The sequence below is a fragment of the Loxodonta africana genome, chromosome 1 (genome assembly GCF_030014295.1).
Source record: "Loxodonta africana isolate mLoxAfr1 chromosome 1, mLoxAfr1.hap2, whole genome shotgun sequence".
Taxonomy (NCBI): Eukaryota; Metazoa; Chordata; class Mammalia; order Proboscidea; family Elephantidae; genus Loxodonta; species Loxodonta africana.
Window position 1 is genome coordinate 190,887,846 of NC_087342.1, and position 26,920 is coordinate 190,914,765.

General features: G+C 36.9%; 1 protein-coding gene across 5 annotated transcripts in view; it reads left to right on the plus strand.

Moving 5' to 3' along the window:
* RNF217 (ring finger protein 217) overlaps positions 1-26,920 on the plus strand; it is a 155,214-nt gene that overhangs the window by 107,922 nt on the left and 20,372 nt on the right. For 2 of the 5 annotated variants that reach the window (XM_064290429.1, XM_064290434.1), the window contains one exon: positions 7,691-7,855. In XM_064290429.1, coding sequence (XP_064146499.1) covers positions 7,691-7,855 — 165 coding nt within the window. Of the gene's footprint in view, positions 1-7,690; positions 7,856-23,854; positions 24,089-26,920 lie in introns of those variants that run through there. The other 3 variants (XR_010322855.1, XR_010322854.1, XM_064290445.1) reach the window with 3 other exon arrangements.

Below are 26,920 nucleotides of genomic sequence, written 5' to 3' on the forward strand. Positions count from 1 at the left end.
TTGATTGGAGTGAGAGTTGAAGGGCATGCATATCAACACAAGGAATATGTTAGAGGTAATATTCTTTATGGTTTCCTTGAGGCAAAATTAATAATAGCTCCCACTCTTCTCTCCACAAATGCTAAGCATAAGCTTGATAACATACAGAACAGCGCTTTGATTTATCACATGGTGAAAGAAAAAAGCCAGTCATATATCCTGGAGAAATTCTCTCTACTTTATTGTACCTTGTATCTTTAGCATTCTTTTTTCTCTATTTATAAGCCCTCTAAATAGAAATTTTATAGTCTTCACAAGTGTATTATCTCCTCATGTGGTAAAAAGACTTTTCTAAAAGCTCTAAGGATTCAACCAAATGAATGGATTTGTTGTTCCTACTTGGCGTACTTTAAAGCTTGCTTAAGCTTCTGTTAAGGGCTTCAGAATTTGTTTCCAGATGTAGAAAATGTGTAAAGTCTTCCAATGTCAGTGTAGTGTGCTTGTTTGCCCCTCTGTTTTTTCCCTGACTCCATCACTTTAAGTTGACAGTGTTTACAGCTTGAGAATCAGATTGTGCATCAGCCCTGCGAGGTCAGTTTAGCGTAGGACACACACTGATTTCTCCTAGGATTAATGCATCATCCAGGTCAGGAGTCCGTAGAAACCAACTATATAGCATTTTAAATTATTGTTGCTAGAATAGATTTATGATGGCGATAAAGTTGAAGTTGTCTAGACTGGTTTAAAGGCCAGCATAAACAAAGAGTGTGTTAGGTATGTTACCCTTGAAAAAATTTATAACACTCAATGATGATGTAGGCCTATGAAATTTTATTAGAGTGCATTTCTCCCTCTAGATACTAATGAAATGCTTGGCTGAAGTTGTTCTTTCTTTGATTTCTTGATGCAGAAATTATCCATAATATTTATAGTTTTTATTTGTGATTGACCTTCTAGTAACAGCCAGATATTGGAATTCTTCTGGTTCTTTAGCCTATGAAAAAACCAAACCAGTTGCCATCAAGTCGATTCCAACTCATGGCAGCCCCATGTGTGTCAGAGTAGAGCTGCACTCCATAGGGTTTTCAATGGCTGATCTTTTGAAAGTAGATTGCCAGAACTTTCTTTCAGATTGCCTCTGGGTGGATTCAAACCTCAAATCTTTGGTTTAGCAGCTGAGCACATTAATCATTTACAACACCCAGAGACTCCTCTGTATCCTGCCCTCCCATGTTTATGCTCTGAGAGCTGCAGAGGAAACTAATGCAGATCTCTGCACAGTGCCTGAATCCACTCAGGTGGCCATTCAGACATTGATGAACATTTCCATTGTTAAGGAAGTTGCTACCTCTAGAACCATTCTCTTCCATTTTCAAAAAGATCTAATTTGAAAGAATTCATTGTTACCTTAAAGCAAGATCTCCCTCCTGCTTTCACCTATTGATCACAGAAATACTCCCGTTTCTTATATTGTGCACTGTTGGGGATTGAATTATGTCCCCCCAAAATATGTGTCAATCTGGCTAGTCCACGATTGCCAGTATTGTGTGGTTGTCCACCATTTTGTGATCTGATGCGATTATTCTGTGTTGTAAATCCTAACATCTATGATGTTAATGAGGCAGGATTAGAGGCAGTTATGTTAATGAGGTGGGACTCAATCTACAGGATTAGGTTGTATCTTGAGTCAGTCTCTTTTGAGGTATAAAAGAGAGAAGCCAGCAGAGAGGGGAGGTCCCTTATACCACCAAGAAGGAAAAGCTGGGAATGGACCATGTCCTTTGGACCCAGAGTCCACGCGCTGAGAAGCTCCTAAACCAGGAAGAGATTGATGACAAGGACATTCCCCCAGAACTGACAAAGACAGAAAGCCTTTCCCTGGACCTGGCACCCTGAATTCTGACTTCTAGCCTCCTAGATTGTGAGAAAGTAAATTCGTTAAAGATATCCACTTCCCGTATTTCTGTTGTAACCCATTAAAACCCATTGCTATTAAGTCGACTCCGACTCATAGCGACCCTATAGGACAGAGTAGAACAGCCCCACAGAGTTTCCAAGGAGCTGCTGGAGGATTCGAACTGCTGACCTTTTGGTTAGCAGCCAAGCTCTTAACGAGTGCACTACAACTGAGACGTACACTCTGTGATTAAATGGCTCTACTGCTAAATGTATTGTGTTCAGAATAGGTTGCCCTCTTGAAAACGGGATGATGCCACATTCTCTGGTGAGGGAGTTTAAGCTGTACAAATCAGGGCAGAATCTCACAGAACCTTTCATATTCATCTATGAAGAGGCGGGTACTCAGATAAGAAATAGGCTTAGATGGTTCTCTGAACCTTGCTTTCTAGGTTGAGAGAAAGATTCTATAAATGCTTAAAGGTATTTCTTGCTCCAGGGGTTAGGAGTAAAATAGACTGGTATGAAACAGTGATTCTAAAATTAGAGGGAGAGGACTCTTCAAAGGACACAACCCCCATTCCCAAGTTCTGACGTGCTACCCTAGAAGAGCATACCTCCCAGTTAAAAATAAAACCTAGTACTGAAGTGAATGTGTTGTGCAGTAAATAGTGTTGCATATGTAAAAGGAGCCTGGTAACCACTATTGAGGGAGGTCAGTAAGGTTATTTATATGAATAAGCACCATATCTTGATATAGCTTATCTTGGTATTTCTGTTTTTGTCCCTCTCTTAATCCCAACCTCTAGGAAAGATTCTCTTTCACTTTCCAGCTTAGTTTCAGCAGTGCTGTGAGAAATTAAGGAAGGGGTCACTTGGCCACGTTTGAGCTGTGTTAAAGGAGCAGTACCTCATGAAGCAGTACCGTTCAGGGAGAGGCTCTCAAGCAGGAGGTGACTCTCAGGGAATAAGATTCAAGGCAAGAAGCCAAGCCGTGTTTTCCCATGTGTAGACTCTTCCTTCCACTGCCGTTTTTGCTTTGTTGTTGTCAGGTGCCCTTGAGTCTGTTTCAGCTCGTAGTGACCCCATATGTCAGAGTAAAACTACCCCATAGGGTTCTCTAGGCTGTAATTTTTACAAGAGGAAATCACCAGATCTCTCTCCCATGGAGCCGCTGGGTGGATTCGAACCACCAACCTTCTGGTGCTTAACCATTGCACCAGGAGGGCTCCTTACTCTTGCTTTAGAATTTGATTTTATAAAGGAGCAGACAGTGCTTCCTTGAAAATACCGGAAACCATGCACCAAGACTTTTTCATTTCTCTGTAACACCCTGCACTCCTTCTGATCTCCTCTTCAAGAAAAGTATCTTCAAAATCAAAAGCTAAACTAAACCTGTTGCCGTCGAGTCAATTCCCACTCACAGCAACCCTATAGGACAGAGTAGAACTGCCCCCATAGGGTTTCCGAGGAGCATCTAGTGGATTCCAACAGCTGACCTTTTGGTTAGCAGCCATAGCTCTGAACCACTATGCCACCTTAGAAAACGTTTTTTACTCACGAAATTTCCCTGTTGTTTACCATATCCATCAGTCTCTTTGGGACATGCTGTAGTCTGACAACCACAAGTTTTATATAAGCAGTCTCTTGACCACAGTGTAGTTTGGGAGATACACCAGAATTATAGGAACATTAATGCAAAACTAATTGGACCCTATTTATTGCCAAGGTTGAGCCATTTGAAGTGACATCTCTGTTTGGACTACACTAGAGTGAGTTCATGCTATTTTCCCAATGTGCCGGATCCCTCAGGCCTCTATGCGGTGGCTTAGACTGGGCTCTCTGCCTGAAGTGTAACCCCCATTACACCTGTTTTCCCAGTGATATTCTCATCTTTCTCTGAACACCTCCGCGCCAGCCTTCCCTGAACTATCTCTCCCATAGCACCCAATTGTCCAAGCTTCTCCTCTAGCAGTTATTACTACTCTAGCAGCTATGATTTTATAGCTCTTTTGGTTTGTATCTGTCTTCCCCCAATAGCTTGTAAGTTCCATAAGGACAAGTATTTTCATTCTTTTTTGTGTATGTAAAATCAGTGTAGTTAATACATGCTAGTTAGAAGGTGCTCAATGAATATTTGTTGAATGAGCAAATGAATTGATGACTGTTTCGTTATTGAGTATCTGTCTTAACCTTAAGTTCTAATAAAGCAAGTCCTTCTTGGAACACTGAACTGTTATATTTACAGTGCTGCATATAAGCATGGTTGTTGTCTAATACCCTGAGTTTGAAAGGTAATTATTTGGTCATTTATTTGAAATGATGATGTATATAGGAGTATATAGAATTTAGGCAAGAAGATTATTATCTGGGAAGTGTTTGGTTTGGAACTCTTTGTTTTTACTTTATAGGCTATTTTTCCATTTGACATGGACAAATACTGTTTGTTTAGGGCAAGCGGTTGATTTAACTTGTCATCGTAGTGTCAGTGTGCCCCAGATTTCTGAAAAAACTAAAGGAATTCATTCAAAAGACAAAAATGTAAATATAAAGTTCTTTTATGTTTCTTGGGTTCTGGGGCAAGTTAATCAAGATTCCTAACTCTGATAACTTTATTCTTGAAACACTTGCAGCCCTGCCTTATGTAGAAAAGTCGACACGTTAATCATGATGCTCGGTAAAATGTCATGTGGATAAAATATTTCGTAAACATCATCTGATAATCTAAGAAGTAGTGATACCATCTCGGCCACTGGTCATAAATTATATTGTTTTCTTTTTTTTCTGAATTCATTATGTTAACCAATGTATGGTACCTGCTGTGTGTAAAAGAATTTATTTTTCAAGTAATTGACTGAGTGCCTACCATATGCCAGAAGTTCTGTGTGACTCAACTCAGGAAATACAGGGTGAATGGGACAAAGCCTTTGCTCTCAAAGAGCTTGTATGCCAGTGGGGAGATTAGACATCCCTGTGTCTAATGTAAATTCCGTAAGAAAGGTACTAAATATGCTTGGGAGGAATAGTAGAGACATCTTGAAGCAAGTAGTATTCCATGTGGGTAACATTTCAGTAGACAGATCGTGTTAATTGGACCCTTTCCAATTACATGAAGCAGAGATGTGCTTTATCTCAGGTTATTCAGTGAGGTTTACCGTAAGGCACACAGAAGTAGGAAGGATAGGAAAGCAGTCTTAGCAGCTGCTCAGGGAGGCCTCACAGTGCATCAGAACACTGGCTCTGGTAGCGTGAGAGTCTCTTTAACACCAGAAGTGGATGTCTGTTCCCTACTCCAGTGACCTGCCACTGTGGCCACTCAGCTCTTCTTAGTCACTCAGCCTCTTCAGTATCAAAAAGTCACTATTCAGACAATCCAGGTGCAGTCTCTGAATACCAGTGTTATTGGGGTTGGCTGTTAGTCCTGTGATTTTTCTGTTCAAAGCAAAGTAATAGTTAAATTTATGTTTTCAGTGAGAAACAGTAAGCAGTCAGGTTTGAATTTAAATTATCCCTGTTCACTTGAGAGCTTGCTGGGCAGCTAGCTCCTTTCACAGTTTGTCACTAAGTCTATGTTGTTGGTGAGGACTGGCAAGCAGGTTCTGCAATAAGACTTCGTTGTTGATTTAGAGAAGTGGGGAGCCAGTGTCCCTAGTGTGTGCACCAAATGTCAATTTCTTCATAATTCTGGTATCTTAAGAGAGCCACACATTTCCAGTTATCTTTATTAGAGATCCATAGATGTGATAGTTAAGCACTTGCTCACAAAGATCCTTAGACCATTAATGGCTGACATTCATAGCATGATTTCCAATTTCAGAGTACCTTTACATATATTCTCCTGTTCATTTCATAGATATAAAACTGATTTAAAACCAAGGAAGTCTTTTTTTTTTTAATGATCCTACAGTCCAGTGATTTATAATTATGAATAATGTCTAGTGGAAGAGAACTGAATTAAGTATTTAGGTCCTTGTGACAAAATGAGAGATTTTTTTCCCCTTTCATTTATTATATTTAAAAGGAAGATTCCATATGATATTTACATCTATTCTTCATTGTTCAGTGGCGTGGGGAATAAACATTTTATTTTTTTTATTATCTAGAGCTCATCTACTTCAACTTGTTCTCCTTATTTTAAAAGTTACTTATTTTAATGTTAATGATCACAGAAGACAAAAAGGGATATTTTAAGTGATTGACTAGTAGTATCCATCTCTCTTTTTTTTTTTTTTTTGGTAAAGCAAAGAATCTCCCAATTTATGTGAGGACTTTCAAAGTTCACCTTATGTTGGCAACCATATAGAATTTTGGCTTTCTGGCTAGTTGAACTACATGACCTTTTTTGACTTCTACATTTAAAATTTTTAATTGCCAAAGAAGGAATGCTGTTCAGTTTGAGGAAGTATTTTGGCACAGCGAAAAGAATGCTGGCCTTGAATCCAGACTGAGTTAGGTTTAAATGCCTCCTTAGTGTGTACTTGGTATGTGACCTTGAGCAAGTTATTTAACCGCCCTGAGCCTTCGTTTCCTCATCTAGAAACTTGTGATGTCCATACCTATTTTGCAGCATTATTTTGAGGATAAAATAAATAATGCATGTAATGCATTCAGCCCAGACATTACTGTATACACAAGATATAAAGTCATAAAAGCAAAACTACTTTTGTTATTTCATATTTGCATAGGGAGAACATTATCTATTCCTGATGTAAGTGAAAACTAGTCTTCTGAGTTATAAACAGAACAGCTGTGATTGTAATTACCCCTTGGTTAATCCACGTATTAGAACCACTATTATCTAAAAAAAAAAAAAAAAGATTTTCAAAAAAACTGAGTGGTGATATTGTATATAGTTTGCCAAAATAGGTTCTAACTATCCTTCAAAATATAGCCATTTAGTAAATTCACTTGTGGTACAATGAAATAATATGCAGAAACACAAGAGAAGAATAGTCAGTTATCGACATTCTTGAAAATTAGATGTGTGTTAATTCATTTTAATCAAGCAGGGCTAGGATACTCAAGTTATCATGCACATATGTTTTTAGAGTGTGGCGACTAGAAATACTGTGTGAGGATGTGATACTTAAGTGTCATTCAGAATAAAGGAAACCATTAGAGAAAATATCTTTCATCCAGGGACCAAATGGAAAACAAATATTTTCAATGAATATACACATGCTCTTTCTCTTTCTCACATACTTCCACGCAGTAAAAATATGAAGGCCTGTTGTACCTGCCACAGCATCACCATACTGATTTATTTCTAATAATAGGATCCTTTTGCATTATTTTACAATTAATCTCTTTTAGATTGATGGCAAACCAGGGGTATCTATCGTTTTAGCTGCTGCCTAATATTGGTAGAGCAGTTTGTTTTTCATTTGGTAAAGCATCTGTGAGGCCTTCATTTTATAAATGTGCATCAAGTTATTGGTAAGAAGAATGATGGCAATGCCTGGGAAATTGGTTCAAGGGAATGGTGAGTGAAAGGGCAGCCTGCATGTATGGATTTGAGACATCACATGCTTCATGTTTTACTCTGCTTCAGTCTCGGAGGTTTTTTTAAGGCCAAATTGATTTCCAGAATGCCCCAAGCGTTTAGTTATAGTATAGTCTTGCCAAAGCAATTCTGTCTACCTTTAATAACAGAATATTTATGTCTTACTCTAGTTTGGGTCTTGTAGAGGGAGAGATATTAAAAATGCGGGCAGATGATAACCTTTTAGCTAATTTCCCCGAACACCACCATTCTTGTCCTTTGAAACACTTAAAGTGTATCTGCTTGTACTTAATTTTACTTTTCCTTACACAGATCCAGTGCCCCACTTGCCAATTTGTCTGGTGTTTTAAGTGCCACTCTCCTTGGCATGAAGGTGTTAACTGCAAGGAGTATAAAAAAGGAGACAAATTATTGCGCCACTGGGCCAGCGAAATTGAGCATGGGCAGAGGAATGCCCAGAAGTGTCCAAAGTGCAAGGTGAGCTAAGCTTTAGGAGGAAAAGAGAGAAACGTGTCCATCTGGATGTCACTGAACAATAATTTTTACAATACTGCAATAAACTATATTTATAACTTTCTTAATGCATGCATAGGAGAAAAAGAGTATTTGCTGCTCATTTTAGAAAAGAATAATTATGTTTTATAACTTATCTGAAGATTTTATGTATCAACAATGTATATTTTTATTGTTTGCATTTCATTTCAAAGTTAAGGGGGCCACATGTAAATATTGATTTAAAGTATCAAAATCCATGTTCTCTGTTTAAAAATGGAGATGTGTACAGGCAGAACCTAGTATGAAAATGATTTTACCGTATTCCTTCTAGCTTGCAACATATGCTATAATCAGTTCTCAATTATACAGGCTCTGAATCCTTGCTTTTCTTTCCCCTCTGCCATTGGTTATGACTTTAGGATGACGTTAAATTAAACTGATCATTTTGCTTTTTGTGAATCTGGTGAGGTAGAAGCTAATAGCTAAAATCAGGACCGAGGGATTTTATGAATCCCATTTTTCTCTTCACAGTCATATGAGATTATCAAGAATTACTATTTGAGTTGAGATCTGGATATTGAAAAATTAGACATGGAAGAGAATTTCCCATTGACAGATAAGCAAGTAAATCAGCCAGAAAAATTTAGATTTGATGCTTACAGGGTAGAAATTTGTTGAAGTTTGAAGGTTTTTGAAGCTCGCTTTAGGAAATTATCATGTATGTATATGTACACTCCACCATGTGTAATTTCAGTTTTTGCCATGTGTACTTTTGGGACTGATGTCTAAATTAGACCTAATTTTCCTTTAAAAATGATGCTGTAATTCTTCCCTGGAGACTTTAGCACCAGATCAATGAAATTTGAATGACCAGAATTTTTTTTAAACAGTTAATAATTGTGAATCCAAAATAACTTGAAATTGTGAAAGTATCTTCAGAAGCCTAAAAAAAAGCTTAAATACAATGTCCAGACTCACTATACCGAATTTATGAACTAGTTCACACATACGTTGTTGTTAGTTGCCTAGCAGTTGATTCCGACTCATGGTGACCCCACGTGTGCAGAATAGAACTGCTCCGTAGGATTTTCAAAGCTGTCACCTCTCGGAAGCAGATCGCCAGGTCTGTCTTTCAAGGCACCTCTGCAGGGGTTCGAACCGCCAACCTTTCAGCTAGTAGTCAAGCCCTTAACCATTTAAGCCACCCGGGGACTCCAGTTCTTACTCATAAAAAACCATACCAAACCCATTGCCGTTGAGTCGATTGCGACTCATAGCAACCCAAAAGGACAGAGTAAATCTGCCCTGTAGAGCTTCCGAGGGGCAGCTGATGGATTCAGACTGCTGACCTTTTGGTTAGCAGCCCAGCTCCTGACCGCTTCGCCACCAGGGCTCCAAAAACAACCTGACTTATGCATCGTATGTTAAAAAAAAAGTTTTTCTCTGAAAATGCATGTTGCCCTCTTAACAATTGGAAGGAATTTTTGAAATAGTTTAAATGGCTGGACTCTCTTAAAAATAGCGTCTAAAGATGTTTTAGCTAAAACTTTCTTTGTTTTCCCATCCACAGTTACCCTTTTTATCTTAGGGCTGCTTCAGATCACCACACACATTGCTCAGTATACTTACTTTTCATCTCACTGAAGAACAATTAGAAAATGAGGCCTTCTCCCCACTCCCCCCCCCCTTTTTTTTTTTAACCTTTTCTGTTTATTCAAAGCCACTGCTCAGTTTCAAAACAAGTAAAGGCCACTCAGAATTTATAAATGTTGTTGTCATGCTACTTAACACTTTGTTCACAAGTATACACTGTATTTCTTTGGAAAGCTGCAAAAACAACTATCAGTTAGCCTGGCTCTAAGATTGTATGCTAAACGAACTATACAGCAACGTTATACATTGAAGAAATTCTGAATGAATTGAGGTGATACATAAAAACATACATTTATTACTGTAACCCCACCCTGTAATCTTAAATGGGCTCTGATATATAAAAAGAAAAAATAGCCAACTATAAAAAATTTACTAAATGCACTAGTAATTTCCCCCAGTTTTAACAAATATAGATAAACAGTTAAGAGAAAGCATACATGCTGATTTCCTTTTGAAGTAATAGCTAACAGGCTGGGGTTTTTAAAAGGGATTACCTTTTAAATAGCTGGAAGGAAAGGAGCGATAGAATCGGTTTACATGACTGCAATGAAACAGAGAAGCTATTTTCTAGTGGGATTCAGGTTCCATATGATTTTATGACTTGTTTTGAGACAAATGCTTTTGTTTTGTTTTGTTTTCTGTTCTTTTTCTTTGCATATGACTTTAAAGCTTTTGCATTTTTATGACTCTTTGTTGTACTTCGACCTTAAGACTATATTTTTCTCCAGGAAACATTCTTATTCTTATAGTTGAAATCATGAGGAAATATTATTCAATTTTTATACTCCAAGTCTTTCTTTCTACAAATAAATCTTTTAAAATTTGTAAATATAAAAATGGGAGATAATAAGAGTTTGTGAAAAAGAATAAAAATCTCAAAATAATACCTCCATGCTAACGAAACAATCATTGTATATTTTCATATGAATATATTTTCCATATTTGATAATGATAGTCAAGTGTGTTTAGAATTTTGTTGTAACCAAAATATATTTACATTTTTGTATCCCAATTAGGTTATACTATATTTGTTTAGATTGATACATAATTTTAATAATCATTTTGATTTTTTAAATGATTGTTTTGTTTATAGGTCACATAACATATAATAGAAATCTGAGAGAGGGAAAAAAATCACTCAGAATCCTGCCACTCCAGGGTGCTAGCTATTAGCATAGTAGTGTGTCTCCTCTGTCTTTCTCCTACTTAAACAACATTTAAAAAAGTTTTAATTATAGTATGCAGATCATTTGGCACTCTTTGTTTTTACACTCAACATTTCAACCATTTCTCATGTTACTAAATAGTTTTCATAACCTTTCTTTTATTGACCGTGTAATGTTTGCTAAAATATCCTTCTGCTATTAGATACCAAGGCTGACTTAGACTGGGTTTGGGTTTCTTTAAAAACTATATACATATTACAAATAATGCTTTGGTGGTATTCATTCTGAGGCTGTCTTTTATTCCATATTTTGCACTTTTGGAAGTGAATATGCCTGAAGTTAGAATCACTGGGTTAAAGGTTATAAATATTTTTAGCATTTGGCACATACCGTCAATTTGCTTTCTGAAAGAATTAAAAGAATTTATAATTCCACCAGAAAAATATGACAACCTGTTTCTCTATGAGTGTTTAAATGATTTTAAAATGCTAATTTAATAGTTCAAAAATACATTTTGTCTTTGGTTTTGCATTTGTTTCCTTTTTTGCGTGTATGCTAAATATAATTCCATGTATTTTTTTAGTTTGTAATGCCCCCTTTTTGAATTTTCTGATCATGTCCTTTGCCCGTTTGTGTGGGTAGTTTTTCTGTTGAAACATAGTTTTTATTATCAGATTAGATGAGCTCTTTATTTGAAAATGTTAACCCCTTTCCTAGTATAGTTTCTTCGCATATTTTTTCCTATCTTCTATTTCTTTTTATATCAGTGGTAAGTTATCTTTTACTTAATTGGGGTGTGTGTGTATGTAATTTTTATTTGATCAAGTATATCACTCTCTTCCCTTTTTGGACACATACACATCTTTTATATATCTATATCTATAAATATCTTTTATATATTTATGTGTATATTTTTATTTATGTATATTATGTGTATATTTTTTATATATCTTTTATAAATATTTTGCTTCTAAGTTTAAAAAATCATCTATCATCCAGAAATTTGATAAGGTCTATTTTCTTCCTTTCTTTTAAATATTTGATTTCTAAATACTTAACTCTTTTATCTGCTTATAACTTATTTTGGTGCATATTAATGATTTGGGTGCCTAAGCTAATTTTTTTCCAAATTGAAATCAGCCAGTATAATCATTTTCATTAAAAATCCTCCCCCTACTCATTTATTTCTGATTTTTCTATAAACACATGCTAGAGTATAATATATAATAGTCTCTTTTCTGAGCTTTCTCATCTTATTGCTGAGTTTTTAAGAAAATTTTGTCTTTATTCTGGTGTTAAATGGTTGTGCCTTTGTAAAATTTGCCTTCCATGTAAGGTTTGATAATCTGTTAATTCATTATTTTAGTATCATAGATACTTTCTTTTTTTTGCTGATAAATGTTACTCTTCCTTAATGAATTTTTACTTTTTTTTTCAAGCAGAAAGACCAATTTTTTATAGTGTCATCAAGAGATTTGACTTAGTCTGGAAAATCTAAATTATTTAGAACTGAATTTTGGCAGATAACCAGAATAAGAATTAAAATTTTTTTGCCTCGCATGACTGATCAAGATATTGCTTTAAAGTGTGATTTTTATTATACTGAGGTAAAAACATACAAGCATTTCTGGAAGTTATTTATATAATAATTTTATGAAAATTTTATACTGGAAAATTAAGATCAACTTTATTTAGCCATTTTTATTTGGATCACATTCTTCTTCATGCATGGTATTCTTTAGTCATTTGTGAAACACCATTTTTTATTTTAAAAATGAGTTTCCTGCTTTATATAAATTTGTAACATACAGAAATTAAGTGCTGTTTTTGAAGTGTCTTCTTGAGTTATCACAAAACCAAACCTAGTTTGTGATAATTTTAAGTTTAAATTAAATTTAAAGCAAATAGGAGGATTTAAATTTTGCTGGCAATATTAGAAGATTTGTTTACTTTCATGTAAAAATTTATTTGAGACTATTTTATATAGCACAGATTGAATACTAAAAGCTGAGTTAGTTAAGAAAAAGAATTGCCAAGTGAAAGAAAAGGAAAAGTGAAATCCTACCTAGAAATAAACAAAAACAGGATTATACAATAAAAAACAAGTAAACACACTTGGAAAGCAATTCCGTATATACGTGCACTTTAGGTTTAAGTTGTTTGTGAAGTTATTTTTACTTTGTGAAAACAACTATAAGGGCCAAATATTGCTTTTTAAATTTTTTTTTTACTTGAAGGCTTAAAAAAATCAAACTATTCTAAAATTTATACTCATTTTGATCTTTATATGGTAGAATAATATCCCACTAACCAAATTAAAGGCAAGAAAAAAACAATATAATCAATATTTTTTTCTTATTTTTTTTTGTAGTAAGTGACTACCACATGTAACTTTATTGTTCAGTGTATACTTTTTAAAAATTCTGTTTTAAGTTATAAAAGAAATTATTAAATACTTATTTTTCATTTATTAATAAATAAATGTGTCAGATGGTAGCAAAAACCCCAGTTGGATGTTTCTAAAGGCCTGAATAATTTCAGATTTTAGAAGGTATTATTGTCTAATATTATAATAAACATCATTAAACATAAAATCAGTTATGATGCCATCAAGAATGTGAGAACTTTATAAGAATTGTTAATGATCCAATGTCCATTTGTTTCTCGAAAGATTTAATACTAGCCAACTGCTGTTACTTGTCTTGCAGTTAACCAGGTTCTCACTTTAGCTGTGTCATGTCTTCACCTTGTGAAGCACTTAACAGTGGTTAAGTGCTACAGCTGCTAACCAAAGGGTTGGCAGTTTGAATCCACCAGGCGCTCCTTGGAAACTCTATGGGACAGTTCTACTCTGTCCTATAGGGTTACTATTGAGTCAGAATCAACTCGACGGCACTGGGTTTGGTTTGGGGTTTGATATTTCCCAAAGGCCAGATTTCTCACTTCTGTGTATACTTTTTTAGCATATGTACTTTCAAGACAGATGAATACACCATTAGGTCCTTATACCAATAGTTTGAGGCAAGCAGATTTAAAGCAAGCAGGAAGTTAAAGTTAAGAAGCAATAATGAAGGAAAGGTACACTATATAAAGGAAGCTTTATTTCGTCAAGAAAATTTTCTGAAACAAATATTGCAATACCTTAACGTTAAATGTGGGTGGTGCTTACATGTGTTACTGTTATATTGTTTATAATTTTCCAAATGGTTGAAATAGTTCATGATTAAAAATAAATAAAATCTAACAAGGAAACAGAAGGACTATACTCGTAGTTGTCGGGAGCGGCTAAGCTTACAAAAAAGGTTGCCTACACAGCCTTTAAGGATATGGCTGTTTCATTTATTGATAACCTACTTTTTTTTCTTTTATTGGCTAAAGGTTAAATGTTCCTGAGAATACTGTACTTACTAAAGCAGAACCCACCCACACCCAGTGCCGGGGTTAATATTTATCAAAAATGCTTACCTGTTTTTTTTTTTTAGTTTGAGATATTAAAGAGGAATTCCTCAAACATCTCCCAAATTACCTTCTTCCTTAATGTCAGATAAGAGAAATATTTATACAAACATTTACACAATGTTGTAGAAGTGTAGTCACGACTGACTAGGTTATCTGTAGCTGACCACCTCAGTTTTCCTCTTATCCCTCACATCTCTCTCTATGTAGGATATTTTACTGCACATGGAGTAGTGATAATTTATTAGGGAATTACACATTTTCTTAGGGTAAGATATGAGTAACGTGGTTTATGAATTAATGGATAATTGGGTACATTTGTTTTATTCTCCAATACATCTCCTATTTCTAGGTGACAGGATAGTCATTTTTCTATTTTTTTTAAAGAAATGTCAAGATGTGAACAGGCAGTGCGAAATTCTGGTATGCATGCCATCTTTATTTTATTCATGAAAGTGCGTTTCTAAAATTCTCTTTTTTTGCAATGTTAGCACAGGGATAATAATCATAACTAATTAAGTATAGTATATACAGACATTTACTACCTGTCATTATCCATTGTAGTTATATACATTTATTGTTTCATGAAATCCTTAGATGTTCTAGTAAGATGTGAGGTCCAAAATACCACCCAGATGTTATTTATTCAGCGTCTTGTGACAAAACCTAGAAGTGTTACCATGTTGTTGTTAGGTGCCGTCGAGTCAGTTCCAACTCATAGCAACCCCATGCACAACAGAATGAAACACTGCCCGGTCCTGCACCATCCTTACAATTGTTGTTATGCTTGAGCTCATTGTTGCAGCCACTGTGTCAGTCCACCTCATTGAGGGTCTTCCTCTTTTCCACTGACCCTGTACTCTGCCAAGCATGATGTCCTTCTCCAGAGACTGATCCATCCTGACAACATGTCCAAAGCATGTAAGACGCAGTCTTGCCATCCTTGCCTCTAAGGAGCGTTCTGGCTACACTTCTTCCAAGACAGATTTGTTCATTCTTTTGGCAATCCGTGGTATATTCAATATTCTTCACCAACACCACAATTCAAAGGCATCAACTCTTCTTCGGTCTTCCTTATTCATAGTCCAGCTTTCACATGCATATGATGTGATTGAAAATACCATGGCTTGGGTCAGGTGCACCTTAGTCTTCAGGGTGACATCTTTGCATTTCAACACTTTGAAGAGGTCCTTTGCAGCAGATTTACCCAATGCAATGCGTCTTTTGATTTCTTGACTGCTGCTTCCATGGCTGTTGATTGTGGATCCAAGTGAAATGAAATCCTTGACAACTTCAGTCTTTTCTCCGTTTATCATGATGGTGCTCATTGGTCCAGTTGTGAGGATTTTTGTTTACTTTATGTTGAGGTGTAATCCATACTGAAGGCTGTGGTCTTTGATCTTTATTAGTAAGTGCTTCAAGTCCTCTTCAGTTTCAGCAAGCAAGGTTGTGTCTTCTGCATAACGCACGAACCACTAGGGCCAAAGATGAAGAAATAGAAGATTTTATCAGCTGCTGCAGTCTGAAATTCATCGAACATGCAATCAAGATGCATTGATAATTACTGGCGATTAGAATGCGAAAGTTGTAAACAAAGAAGAAGGATCAGTAGTTGGAAAATACAGCTTTGGTGATGGAAACAATGCCGGACATCGAATGATAGAATTTTGCAAGACCAACGACTTCTTCATTGCAAATACCTTCTTTCACCAATATTAACAGTGACTGTACACATGGACCTCACCAGATGGAACACACAGAAATCAAATTGACTACATCTGTGGAAAGAGACGATGGGAAAGCTCAATATCATCAGTCAGAACAAGGCCAGGGGCCAACTGTGGAACAGACCATCAATTGCTCATATGCAAGTTCAAGCTGAAACTGAAGAAAATCAGAGCAAGTCCACAAGAGCCAAAATATGACCTTAAGTATATCTCACCTGAATTTAGAGACCATCTGAAGGATAGATTTGATACATTGAACACTAGTGGCCAAAGAACAGATGAGTTGTGGAATGAGATCAAGGACATCACACATGAAGAAAGCAAGAGGCCATTGAAAAGACAGGAAAGAAAGAAAAGGCCAAGATGGATGTCAGAGGAGACTCTGAAACTTGCTCTTGAGCAGCTAAAGCAAAAGGAAGAATTGATGAAGTAAAAGAACTGAACGGAAGATTTCAAAGGACGTCTCGAGAAGACAAAGTAAAGTATTATAATGACATGGGCAAAGAGCTAGAGATGGAAAACCAAAAGGGAAGAACACGCTCAGCGTTTCTCAAGCTGAAAGAACTCAAGAAAAAATTCAAGCCTTGAGTTGCAACAGTGAAGGATTCTATGGGGAAAATATTAAATGATGCAGGAAGCATCAAAAGAAGATGGAAGGAATACACAGAGTCATTATACCAAAAAGAATTAGTCAATATTCAGCCATTGCAAGAGGTGGCATATGATTAGGAACCAATGGTACTGAAGGAAGAAGTCTAAGCTGCTCTGAAGGCATTGGCAAAAAACAAGGCTCCAGGAATTGATGGAATATCAATTGAGATGTTTCAACAAACAAATGCATCACTGGAGGTGCTCACTCGTCTATGCCAACAAATATGGAAGGCAGCTTCCTGGCCAACTGATTGGAAGTGATCCATATTTATGCCTATTCCCAAGAAAGGTGATCCAACCGAATGTGGAAATTATAGAATAATATCATTAATATCACACACAAGCAAAATTTTGCTGAAGATCATTCAAAATGGCTGCAGCAGTGTATTGACAGGCAACTGCCAGAAATTCAGGCCAGCTTCAGAAGAGGACGTGGAACCAAGGATATCATTGCTGATGTCAGATGGATCCTGGCTGAAAGCAGAGAATACCAGAAGGATGTTTACCTATTTTTATTGATTACGCAAAGGCATTTGACTGTGTGGATCATAACAAACTATGGATAACACTGCGAAAAATGGGAATTCCAGAACACTTAATTGTGCTCATGAGGAACCTTCACATAGATCAAGAGGCAGTTGTTCGGACAGAACAAGGGGATACTGATTGATTTAAAGTCAGGAAATGTGTGCATCAGGGTTGTATTCTTTCACCATACCTATTTAATCTGTATGCTGAACAGATAATAGGAGAAGCTGGACTATATGAAGAAGAACGGGGTGTCAGGATTGGTGGAAGACTCATTAACAACCTGTGTTATGCAGATGACACAACCTTGCTTGCTGACAGTGAAGAAGACTTGTGTTAGCATGGTAATAATAAACGACCAGGCTCAGTGTTGTGCAAATTACATTCATTATTTCATTTTATTCTCCAAAGAAAGTTGTAAGGAAGAGGTAGTTACCACCATTTCAAGATACAGAAACCATTTCAGAGAGCTTAAATAACTGGACCAAAAAGCAAGGCAAAGGAAAGTGAATTACATTCATCCATAATTTATTGTGAACTTGGAATTCAAAGAATTCACTTACTAGGGTATTTTCCTTTAGATACTATATTCTCTTAAATCCTGTAATAGAATATTTTGGGGCAGAAGGTATTGATTCAGATAAACTGATTAATCTTCCCCGTTCACATAAAATTAGCATAAAAACCATAGCCCTGGGCTGTTATATCTGAGGTCTAGGCTATGTAACCTGCAGTTGCTGAAGAAAGAACTTGAAGCATTAATGTTGGATCTTATAGGTATCCTGTAATTCTCTATCATTCTACACACCAGTACAAAAGCACATTCAGAGACTGATAAATGATTTCAAATAATGCTCATTTGGATAATAAAATAGCTTCCCCTCGACCACTGGTGTTACCCATTTCTAATTTCCCAGAATGTGTAACCCATTGCCATCGGGTCAATTCTGACTCAAGGCGACCCCATGTGTTACAGAGTTAACTGTCCCATAGGGCTTTCTTGACTGTAATCTGTATGGAAGATCACCAAGCTTTTCTTCCACAGTGCCACTGGTGGATTCAAACTGTCAGACTTTCATTCAGTTAGTTGTTATGGTTATTTGCTGTCAGTACAAACCACTTGCACCACCCAGGAACCTACAGAATGCTTGAAGTCACTAAATTTGGAGGAGCAGTGTTAAATGGTAGTAGTAGTGTCAGAACCTGTCTAACTTCAGGAGGAATAATAAGAATCAATATCAGCCCAAGACTGATTCCTATGAAATGAAGGTCAGATATACCTCTGTTCTCCAAACTTTTTATCAATTCTGATACCAGCCATGCTTCCCACAGCACTCTCTACTTCTGAGTTCCATAATCCATTGCAGTGGCCACACAGAACTCACAGACCATCCTTACAGTTAAGTGGTTTATTAAGGAAGTGACAGGGCACCACTTGGGATCAGAATCAATAGGCTATAAATAGGGATCAGGATCAGGAAGCATGTAGGCAAAGTCTGGAAGGCTCCCCCGAAGAGGAGAGCACATCCCTCCCTTATTCAGTGCAGGAGAGCTCTCTTAGCTCCTCTTGGTAGTGCAAGCAAGCAGACCCTTCTCTTTACTGTGCATGCCCCCTCTTAGCTATGCAGGCCTCCTCTCAGCCACCTGAGGACAGGTTTCCTCTCAGCACCATCAGGACAGGCCTCCTTTCAGTCCCCTGAGGTCACGCCTTTCTGCCTTGGGCCTCCTTGCCATCAGCCTCTCCACTGCTTACTGACCCAGCTTATAGCCAGCGTAGCAGTTTTGTTCAGCTCTCTTGACTCACTTACCAGCTCTTTTAGGAGGTTCCTCTCCTCCTTTCTCTTTCTGCTGCTTCTCTCTTCTTGCCTTTTTTCCTTTCTACTTCTTCCTCCCTCGGTTTACCTCTGTGGGATTTGCTGCATAGATAAGCAAACTTCTCATCAATTTCAAAGCATGGCCCTTCCACCAGGGCCACCAACTGACCAGTCCCTTTTCAGTAGGCCACAGGCATTTCATTTGCGTAGGAGACCACAGATACTTCATTTGCCTAGTAGGCTATAGTCACTTCATTTGCATGGTATATTGACAAATCCCTGCAAGGTATGTAAGATAGTCCAATCACAGGACAGGCTGCAGCCCAGGAAAAGATAAAAAGTAGCAAACCACAAGTTGTTTATAAATTAACCAGGAAATATCAGTCAACCTGGACATGGTAAACCCTCCAGGGTAGAAAACTAGGGCAAAGGTAACTTCTCAGGGCTTAGGGAAAAAATCTCTGAAGCACTTTTTCCAAAGAACCAAGGCAAAAGGCCACATAATTTCACTGTATGTGATTATCACTGCCAGTTTTTTTTTTTTTTTGTCTTTTCAAAGTCTAGACCTTAGTCGTGAGAAGAGCCTTATTGTTTGATGGCAGATAATTTATGGAATGTAAAGTGGATCACATCTAATACCCCATTTTTATAACAAATTTAATACCTGTTTACTATCCTGAGATTCAATATATAGATAATGTAACAACTTATACACATTTCATAAAAATTCATATATTGTCCTAACTATAATAAAGGCTAGAAACATGTAGAAATATTATAATGAAACTATATATTTTTGAACATGTAAATGCTCAGGGTACCATAACATTAAAGACATGATGAAGTAGTCAGATTTTTGTATCTATTTTTAATGCATAAATTTAGATTTAAGAAAAATTTGGATTTAAAAAACTTTTAAGTTTGAATATTAGCAACACCTATCCTTATTATATTTGAAGGAGCCCTGATGGCGCACTCAGCGACTCTGTGGAATAAAGACCAGGCAATCTGCTTCTGTAAAGATTACAGTCAAGAAAACCCTATGGGGCAATTCTGTATCACATTGGGTCACTATAAGTCAGGATCGACTGAACAGTACCCAACAACACAACAACAGTTCTTATATTTGACATTTTGAATTGAAGACAAAACAATTTTATATGTATATATACATATATGTCGGTATATATATGCATGTATATGTGTATATATTCATGTGTATATGTTCATATGTATAGTTACAATGCTAGAAATTCAACATACATTAAAACCATGCAAAAATGTGTTTGCCTTATACGTAAAATGAAGTTAGATTCTAACTAAAATCAAGCATTTCTCAATTTAAATAGCAGTTGTTGTTAGGTGTAGTCGAGTCAGTTCTGACTCATAGCGAACCTATGTACAGCAGAACGAAACACCACCCAGTCCTGCAGCATCCTCACAAGCAGGTACATATCTAGAAAATTTAGTAGTTAATATCTAGAAAATTGATTTATATTGAAACCATGCAATTTTATTTTGTGTATATAAGCCTAATGGAGTTAGGCTCTAAGCTCAGATATTTGTAAACATGTTTTTATCTATATGAGTATCCAGTGCATTAAAAAATTATATTGGCACAGCTCAATTCTCCACTATGTAGGACTGTCCCAGGCATTGCAGGACATCCATAAATGCCAGCAGCAATCATCTTTGTAACAATCAAACGTGCCCCAACAAAAAATATTCTGAAACACCTCCAGGGGGTGAGAACCCCTCTTGAGAGGCTCTGTTAATGGATAATGAGGACTTTTATAAAAGAGTTGAGCTGTGTAAAAGAAATGTGTAAGTCAAAAGCTACTCAGTCTCCATGTGGATAGTGATGAACAGATATCCTGTAGGGTCTCAAGCTTCCTTAACAAGCTTATTTTCATTTCACTTCAAGTTTTAGGAGTTGCTTTCTCTTTCTACAACAAACTCAACTTAGATTTCAGAACAGGTCAGTGGGTTTTGCTAGTGGCAGTTATCCGGAGGCAGATCATAAAGGTTTAGGGAGCTGTGGGAAAAAAAATAAATCCAAATGCCTGCCTGACGTCTTTGCTTGGCTCTAATACACTTCTCCAACACCACAAATACTCCTTCCCTAAAATGGTTCTTCTCGTAGCTTCCCCATCTCTGTCAATGGCAACTCTGTTCTTCCAGCTGCCCAGACCAAGAACTTCGTGTCATCCCAAACTCTTTCTCACACACTCACATCCAGTCGGTCATTAAATTTTGTAGATTGTACCATCAAAATGCGTTCAAAATCTTACCATATCACACCATACCTACGGTTACCAGTCTAGTGTAAACCATCGTCATCTTTCTCTTCTAAGATTTTTGCAATAGCCTCCTAACACGTTTCCCACTGTAAAAGGGATCTTAATCCAGCAGCTAGAATGAGACTATCTAACATAAGGAGATTATATCATTCTTCTGCTTAACACCCTCCATGGCACCCATCTCACCCAGAGCAAAAGCTAGTCCATGTAATGACCTATCATACTGTGGATATGCCTCCAGCCATTACTCCTCTGACCTTCTCTCCTACTGTCTTCACCCTGCTCCAGCCATACTGTACTCCTTGCTTTTCTTCAAAAACATCAGGCGTGCTTCCATCCCAGGGTCTCTGCACTTGCTTTTGCCTCTTTCTGAAATATTCTTTCCCCACATATCTCCATGATCAGCTCCCTAACTTCCTTCACATCTTTGAGTAAAATTCAGCTTCACAGTAAGATTCTCCTTGGTCACCTTGTCTACAGTTTCAAACCACCTACCCTACCTCTATAGGTAATATCTCCCCTCTTTGCTTTATTTTTGTCTCCATAGCACCATAACACTTATCACTATCTAAAATAATAGATATATTTTACTACCATAAGAACAGAGATTTTTATCTATATTGCCAGGCACTGTTTGGCCCCGAGTGGATAATCAATGAATGAATGAAGGTTGTTTTTCCTACCTCCTTATATAGCTGTTTAGTGAGAATCTATTAAGTGCTTTGCATCTGTAAGACATGGTCCTTTTTCTCATGGGATTCACAGAAGGGTAAACACAGTCGATACATTGACAATGACAAAACACTATTGTGCTTCAGTAGGGCTTTGCACAGAGAGGGTTGTAAGAGGGTTCATTGTGAAGGCTGTCTCATTCATCTTGGGAAATCCAGGGAGATCTGGGTTGTTGAGGATTATTAGACTACAGCATGAAGAAAGGTATACAGAAGAGGGAGTATCACAATTAAAATTGCAAGGGCACAGAGCCAGGAAGAGTGTGGTGTATGTGGGAGCCACAAGCACTTAGCGGTTCCTTAGCGTAAGGTTCACGGAAGGAAGTGGTAAAAGGTGGGGCTGGAGAAGCAAACAGAAGCCTGGGCTTTGCATGCAATGTTAAGAAACTTGGGCTTTATCCTCCAGGCTTTAGGGGGCATTGAAAGGTTTTAAGCAGCAGGATGGTGGTATCAGATTTATATTTTAAATTAGTTGCTCTTAATTGTATGGAAGTAGTTGTAGAAGCTCAAAAGGAAATGATGATGATATCAGCTAGGCTAGTTGTCATAGGGCTGGAGAAGAGGAGAAGCAGATAAATACCTTGGGATGAAAATTGTCTGACCTTGATGATTAATTGGATATGGAAAGTAAGGAAGAGAGTAACGACCAGAAATAAAATAATGGGTATGCACCTCATATTATTTTGTTGTTGTTGGGGTAGGGAGCCATGGAATGATGATGAGTTGAATTTTGTTTATTTGTCTTTGAAATGGCTATGAGGTATATTGTTGTATATGACCATCAAATAGCTTTTGTTTAAGTCTGAGGCTCGGGAACCAAGTCCACAGTGGAAATAAAGAAATGAGAAAGTGAAACAATTTAAGTGTGAAAAAGACCATCCAAAGAGTATGTGCTAACTGATGAATTATGGATGGAATTAAGGATAGGTGAAAAAATAGGAACCCAAGAGAGATACAAGGAGATTTTAGAAAAAAAGGTGTTTTTGAAGCAAGAGTATATCAAAGGCCAGGAAGGAGGTAGTGATTGATTGATGAAGTGACATCAGAAGATGCAGTAAGAATTAAAAACCTGTCCATTGGATTTGGCAGTTGGGGAGTCATGGGTAATATTCATGTGTTCTTTCAATAAATATTTGTTGAGCACAGGCTTTGTTCTAGGACCTGTGCAAAAAGTTTTAATAAAATAATGATACATATATGATCTGGGCCCTTGTCTGTATTTTAGACTAGGAGGGTAGAAGGCTTAAGCAAAGGGATACAGATAATTAAAGAGTTTTAAAACACAGAGTAAGAGATGCTGTGACAGAACTAGTGTATGGTGCTTTTCAGTTCATGGAGTCAGTGCAGGACTATGCTGTGCTTAGGAAGCTCTCCCAACCCCTAAATCCCTTTCACAATTAGCTGCTGTTCATTCTTCATTTCCTTAGGGAAACCTCTTCTGACCTTCAAACTAGATCAAACGCCTCTGTTAAGTGCTCTCTTCATACCTTGTACTTTTTCTTCATAGCATTTGTCATAGCTTATGGGCATATATTTATTTGTACAGTTCATTAATGTCTGCCTATACCCTGGCACAAACCATTAAGTGCTCAACTGCTAACCCACTAACCTGCGGCTCCACAGGAGAAAGGCCTGGAGATCTGCTTCCATAAATATTACAACAAAGAAAATCCTATGGGGCAGTTCTCCTGTCACATGGGGTCGCTATGAGTGGAAAATGACTGAACAGCACCTAACAGCAACAGTAACACCCTAGACTATAAGCTCCTTAACAGCAGAAATTGTATCAGATTTTATTGATAAACCAATATTTGTTGAATGAATGAATAAATGTTTCCTGGAGAAAGACAAGTGATATAGATGTTTCACTACCATGGGATTATAGTGTCAGCTGAGGTGGAATTAAGAGGTGATTATGTTTATATATGGCTTATATGGTTAATCTCTTATTACAGGTCTTGATTTGTTCTACGAAGAATATCATAAGCACAGAAATGACCTGGTGGGTCATTTCTGGCTACTACAATGTGGACTTTACATCAAACTCTTATTGAGAAATATCTGGCATATTCTGAACATTTGATCTCACAATATAGTGTAAAAAGGTATAAGTAACATTTGGTGTATAAATGTTCAACTCCTTAAGCATCAGCTGTCCTTATTTGTCAGAAATGGAGAGAAGAAACCCTGTGAGTACTAACAGATCAAATGGCATTTGTAGTTTATGAACACTCAGTTGGATCTAATGGGTTAGGAATACCTAGTCTGTCCTGGATTGTCTCCATCTTTAAAGCAATTGTTACAGCCAGTTGGGTGATTAATTTTTTTAGCAGAGCTATAAATTGATTTAAGTTTTGAAGCTGTAATACAAAATAAAAATAGCTTTATTGAATCTAAAAAACTGAATTATATATAACTGTAATTTAAACCTATTTATAATGCTCTGGTCGTGTAGTGGTTAAGCTTTTGGCTGCTAACCAAAAGGTCAACAGTTTGAGTCCACCAGCCACTCCTTGGAAACCCTATTGGTCAGTTCTACCCTGTCTGTCCTATAGGATCGCTATGAGTCGGAATCGACTTGACCTCAGTGGGTTTGTTTTTTTTTATATTTTAAAAACCAAACATGGTATTTTCAAAGTGTGATCTTTAAAGATAGACCCTACAGAACAGAGTAGAACTGCCCATAGGCTTCCAAGGGGCAGCTGGTGGATTTGAACTGCCAGTCTTTGGTTAGCAGCCATAGCTCTTAACCACTGTGCCACCAGGGCTCCAAAAATAACTACACCACCACGGTTTCCAGAGATAACTTAAGGAGTTGAAACAGCATATGAAATTTATTATTATTATTATTGTGTTAGAAGGTCACAATTACATCTTGCTTAGCAAATGTAAAAAGTAATGTTTTCTGTTTCACCTTGATTTACAGTGTGTCCATTCATGTCTCATTAGTATCAAATGATAAAATATTCATATATAATCAAAATATTTTAGCAGTAGTATTAAAGGAAGCACCATGTACTTGACAGTTGGAAAATTGTGAAATCATCTTTCTATGATTAAATCTTTTTCTTTATGTTTGTAAGATATTCAAATAAATCTATAAAACCGTATAATTCTGTGGAGAAATACGATTGAACCAACAATGTTTTAGGTAACTGCTGTGCTCAGAGTATTGAATTAGGAATAAGAAGAGACTGTTAAAAGAGAGATTAGAAATTGCAGTCTTCGTTATTTAAATGAAATAAATAAGATTTTAGAAGCCTGTGAAACAGTATTACAAGGAGATATTAAATGACTGTGAAAACTGTACATGAAATTTTGAGGCAGATAAGCTGTCAGTGATGAGTTTAACTTATTTGAATAAGTTTCCTGTAGGAAAAAGTTTCGATGTCATTTTGAAGTAAGGAAAAATATGAATTGGCCCAGAGAGTGGTAAAAGCAAGCACAAAGACTCATGTATGCCTTATACAGGAATATCAGGCATGCCTGTCTGACTTTCACAAATATTTGGCTATTAGCAGAAAATGCAGTTGACCTTCTGACTTTACCTTGAGTTTCTAATAAGAGGCTACTTAGCATAAAAAAGAGACAGGCATGCATCAATATCCTTTTTCCATTCATTCACTAGAGCTGTCACTTGAGCAGCTTACTTTTCTAAGCTCTGATTATGAATAAAAGTTCCAATCTCGTGCTACTATTCTGAGGCTTAGATGTGTTAATCTATGTACAATGCTTGGCACATAACAGGCTCTATACAATATTAGTCCTCTTCCCTTTGTAGGTCACCTGTGACACTGCCATGTTATCAGGAAAAGTTTTAGGCTTCAGGGTCTTCATTTTAGGATCAAAGACAGCATACAGTTTAAATGTTGAATGTATGATGAAACAATACTTTGTTACAGGTGCTCTGCAGTTGCCTTTCAGCATGTTTTCCCTGAATGTTGAAGTGGTTTAAAGAAGGATGAGAAATGATTTAAGCGTGTGCTAAATAGATAAGGCCACAGAAATCTTTGAGAAACAGGCAAAACAGGGGAGAAGTATTGGACTAAGGGCAAATTTACCAGGAAGGTAATGAGCTTAAGCCTTGGAGACTCTGCACAGCCCCTTCTTAGGCCTTATACCTAATTTGTACTCGTAATTTACATTCATTTCCTTGAAGAGGACCCTTCACATCTCAAATTGGGTAAACTTTAGGCCCTACAAAACCTGGATCCACTCTGACTATACTGTCTTGTAAAAGAAAAAAAAAAACTAAATATGATTTAAAAAGGATGAGGTCACCACAGCAGGAAAAGTAAGTTTTGCTTCTGTTGACCAAATGGTGATTTGTTAGTAACTCCTGAGCGCAGATGCTCGTATGCCCTTGACTAGAAGCTGCTGTTGTTGTTGAGTTCTGTCGAGTCGGTTCTGACTCATAGCGACCCCACGTTTACCCTTTGCCTGCCTAGGGAGTCACTTCTCTCCAGCCAGCATCAGCCTAAGAATGACCTACACGAAGAAGTAGGGAGAAAGGGGACCCCCCCAGCAATCAAGGGGGTTGCAGTTATATTATCTGTACATTTGATTCCTCACATTTTTAGGTGGGTTTTTTTTTTTTTTTTTTTTTTTAAAGAAGAGAGTAGATGGGAACCAACATATTAAGCTGAGGTAAGGGTGAGGGGGGTGTAACTTGAATGTACTAAGTCCCTGCTCTATAATGAAAAGGGACGACTGTTTGTAGGTGATCCTGCATATAGCCAAATCATTTTGTGTTGAAATAATTTTTCAGTTCTTTTTAATAATTATTCATCTTACAAAAGAAAATATACACATACTGGAGTGAAAGATGTCTCCAGTTTATGTACTGTGTCTGTGGGGATTCTGAGTCTAGGATCCAATTGTATCTCAAGGAATAATATCCTGATTATAACATGGCCTTAGCGTTTGTGACAGTGACCCCTCCATTGGGTATATGGTGGACTATCTAAGAATAAAATCCTTATTGCACTATAGGTGAAGCTGTATTTACATGTAACTTGACT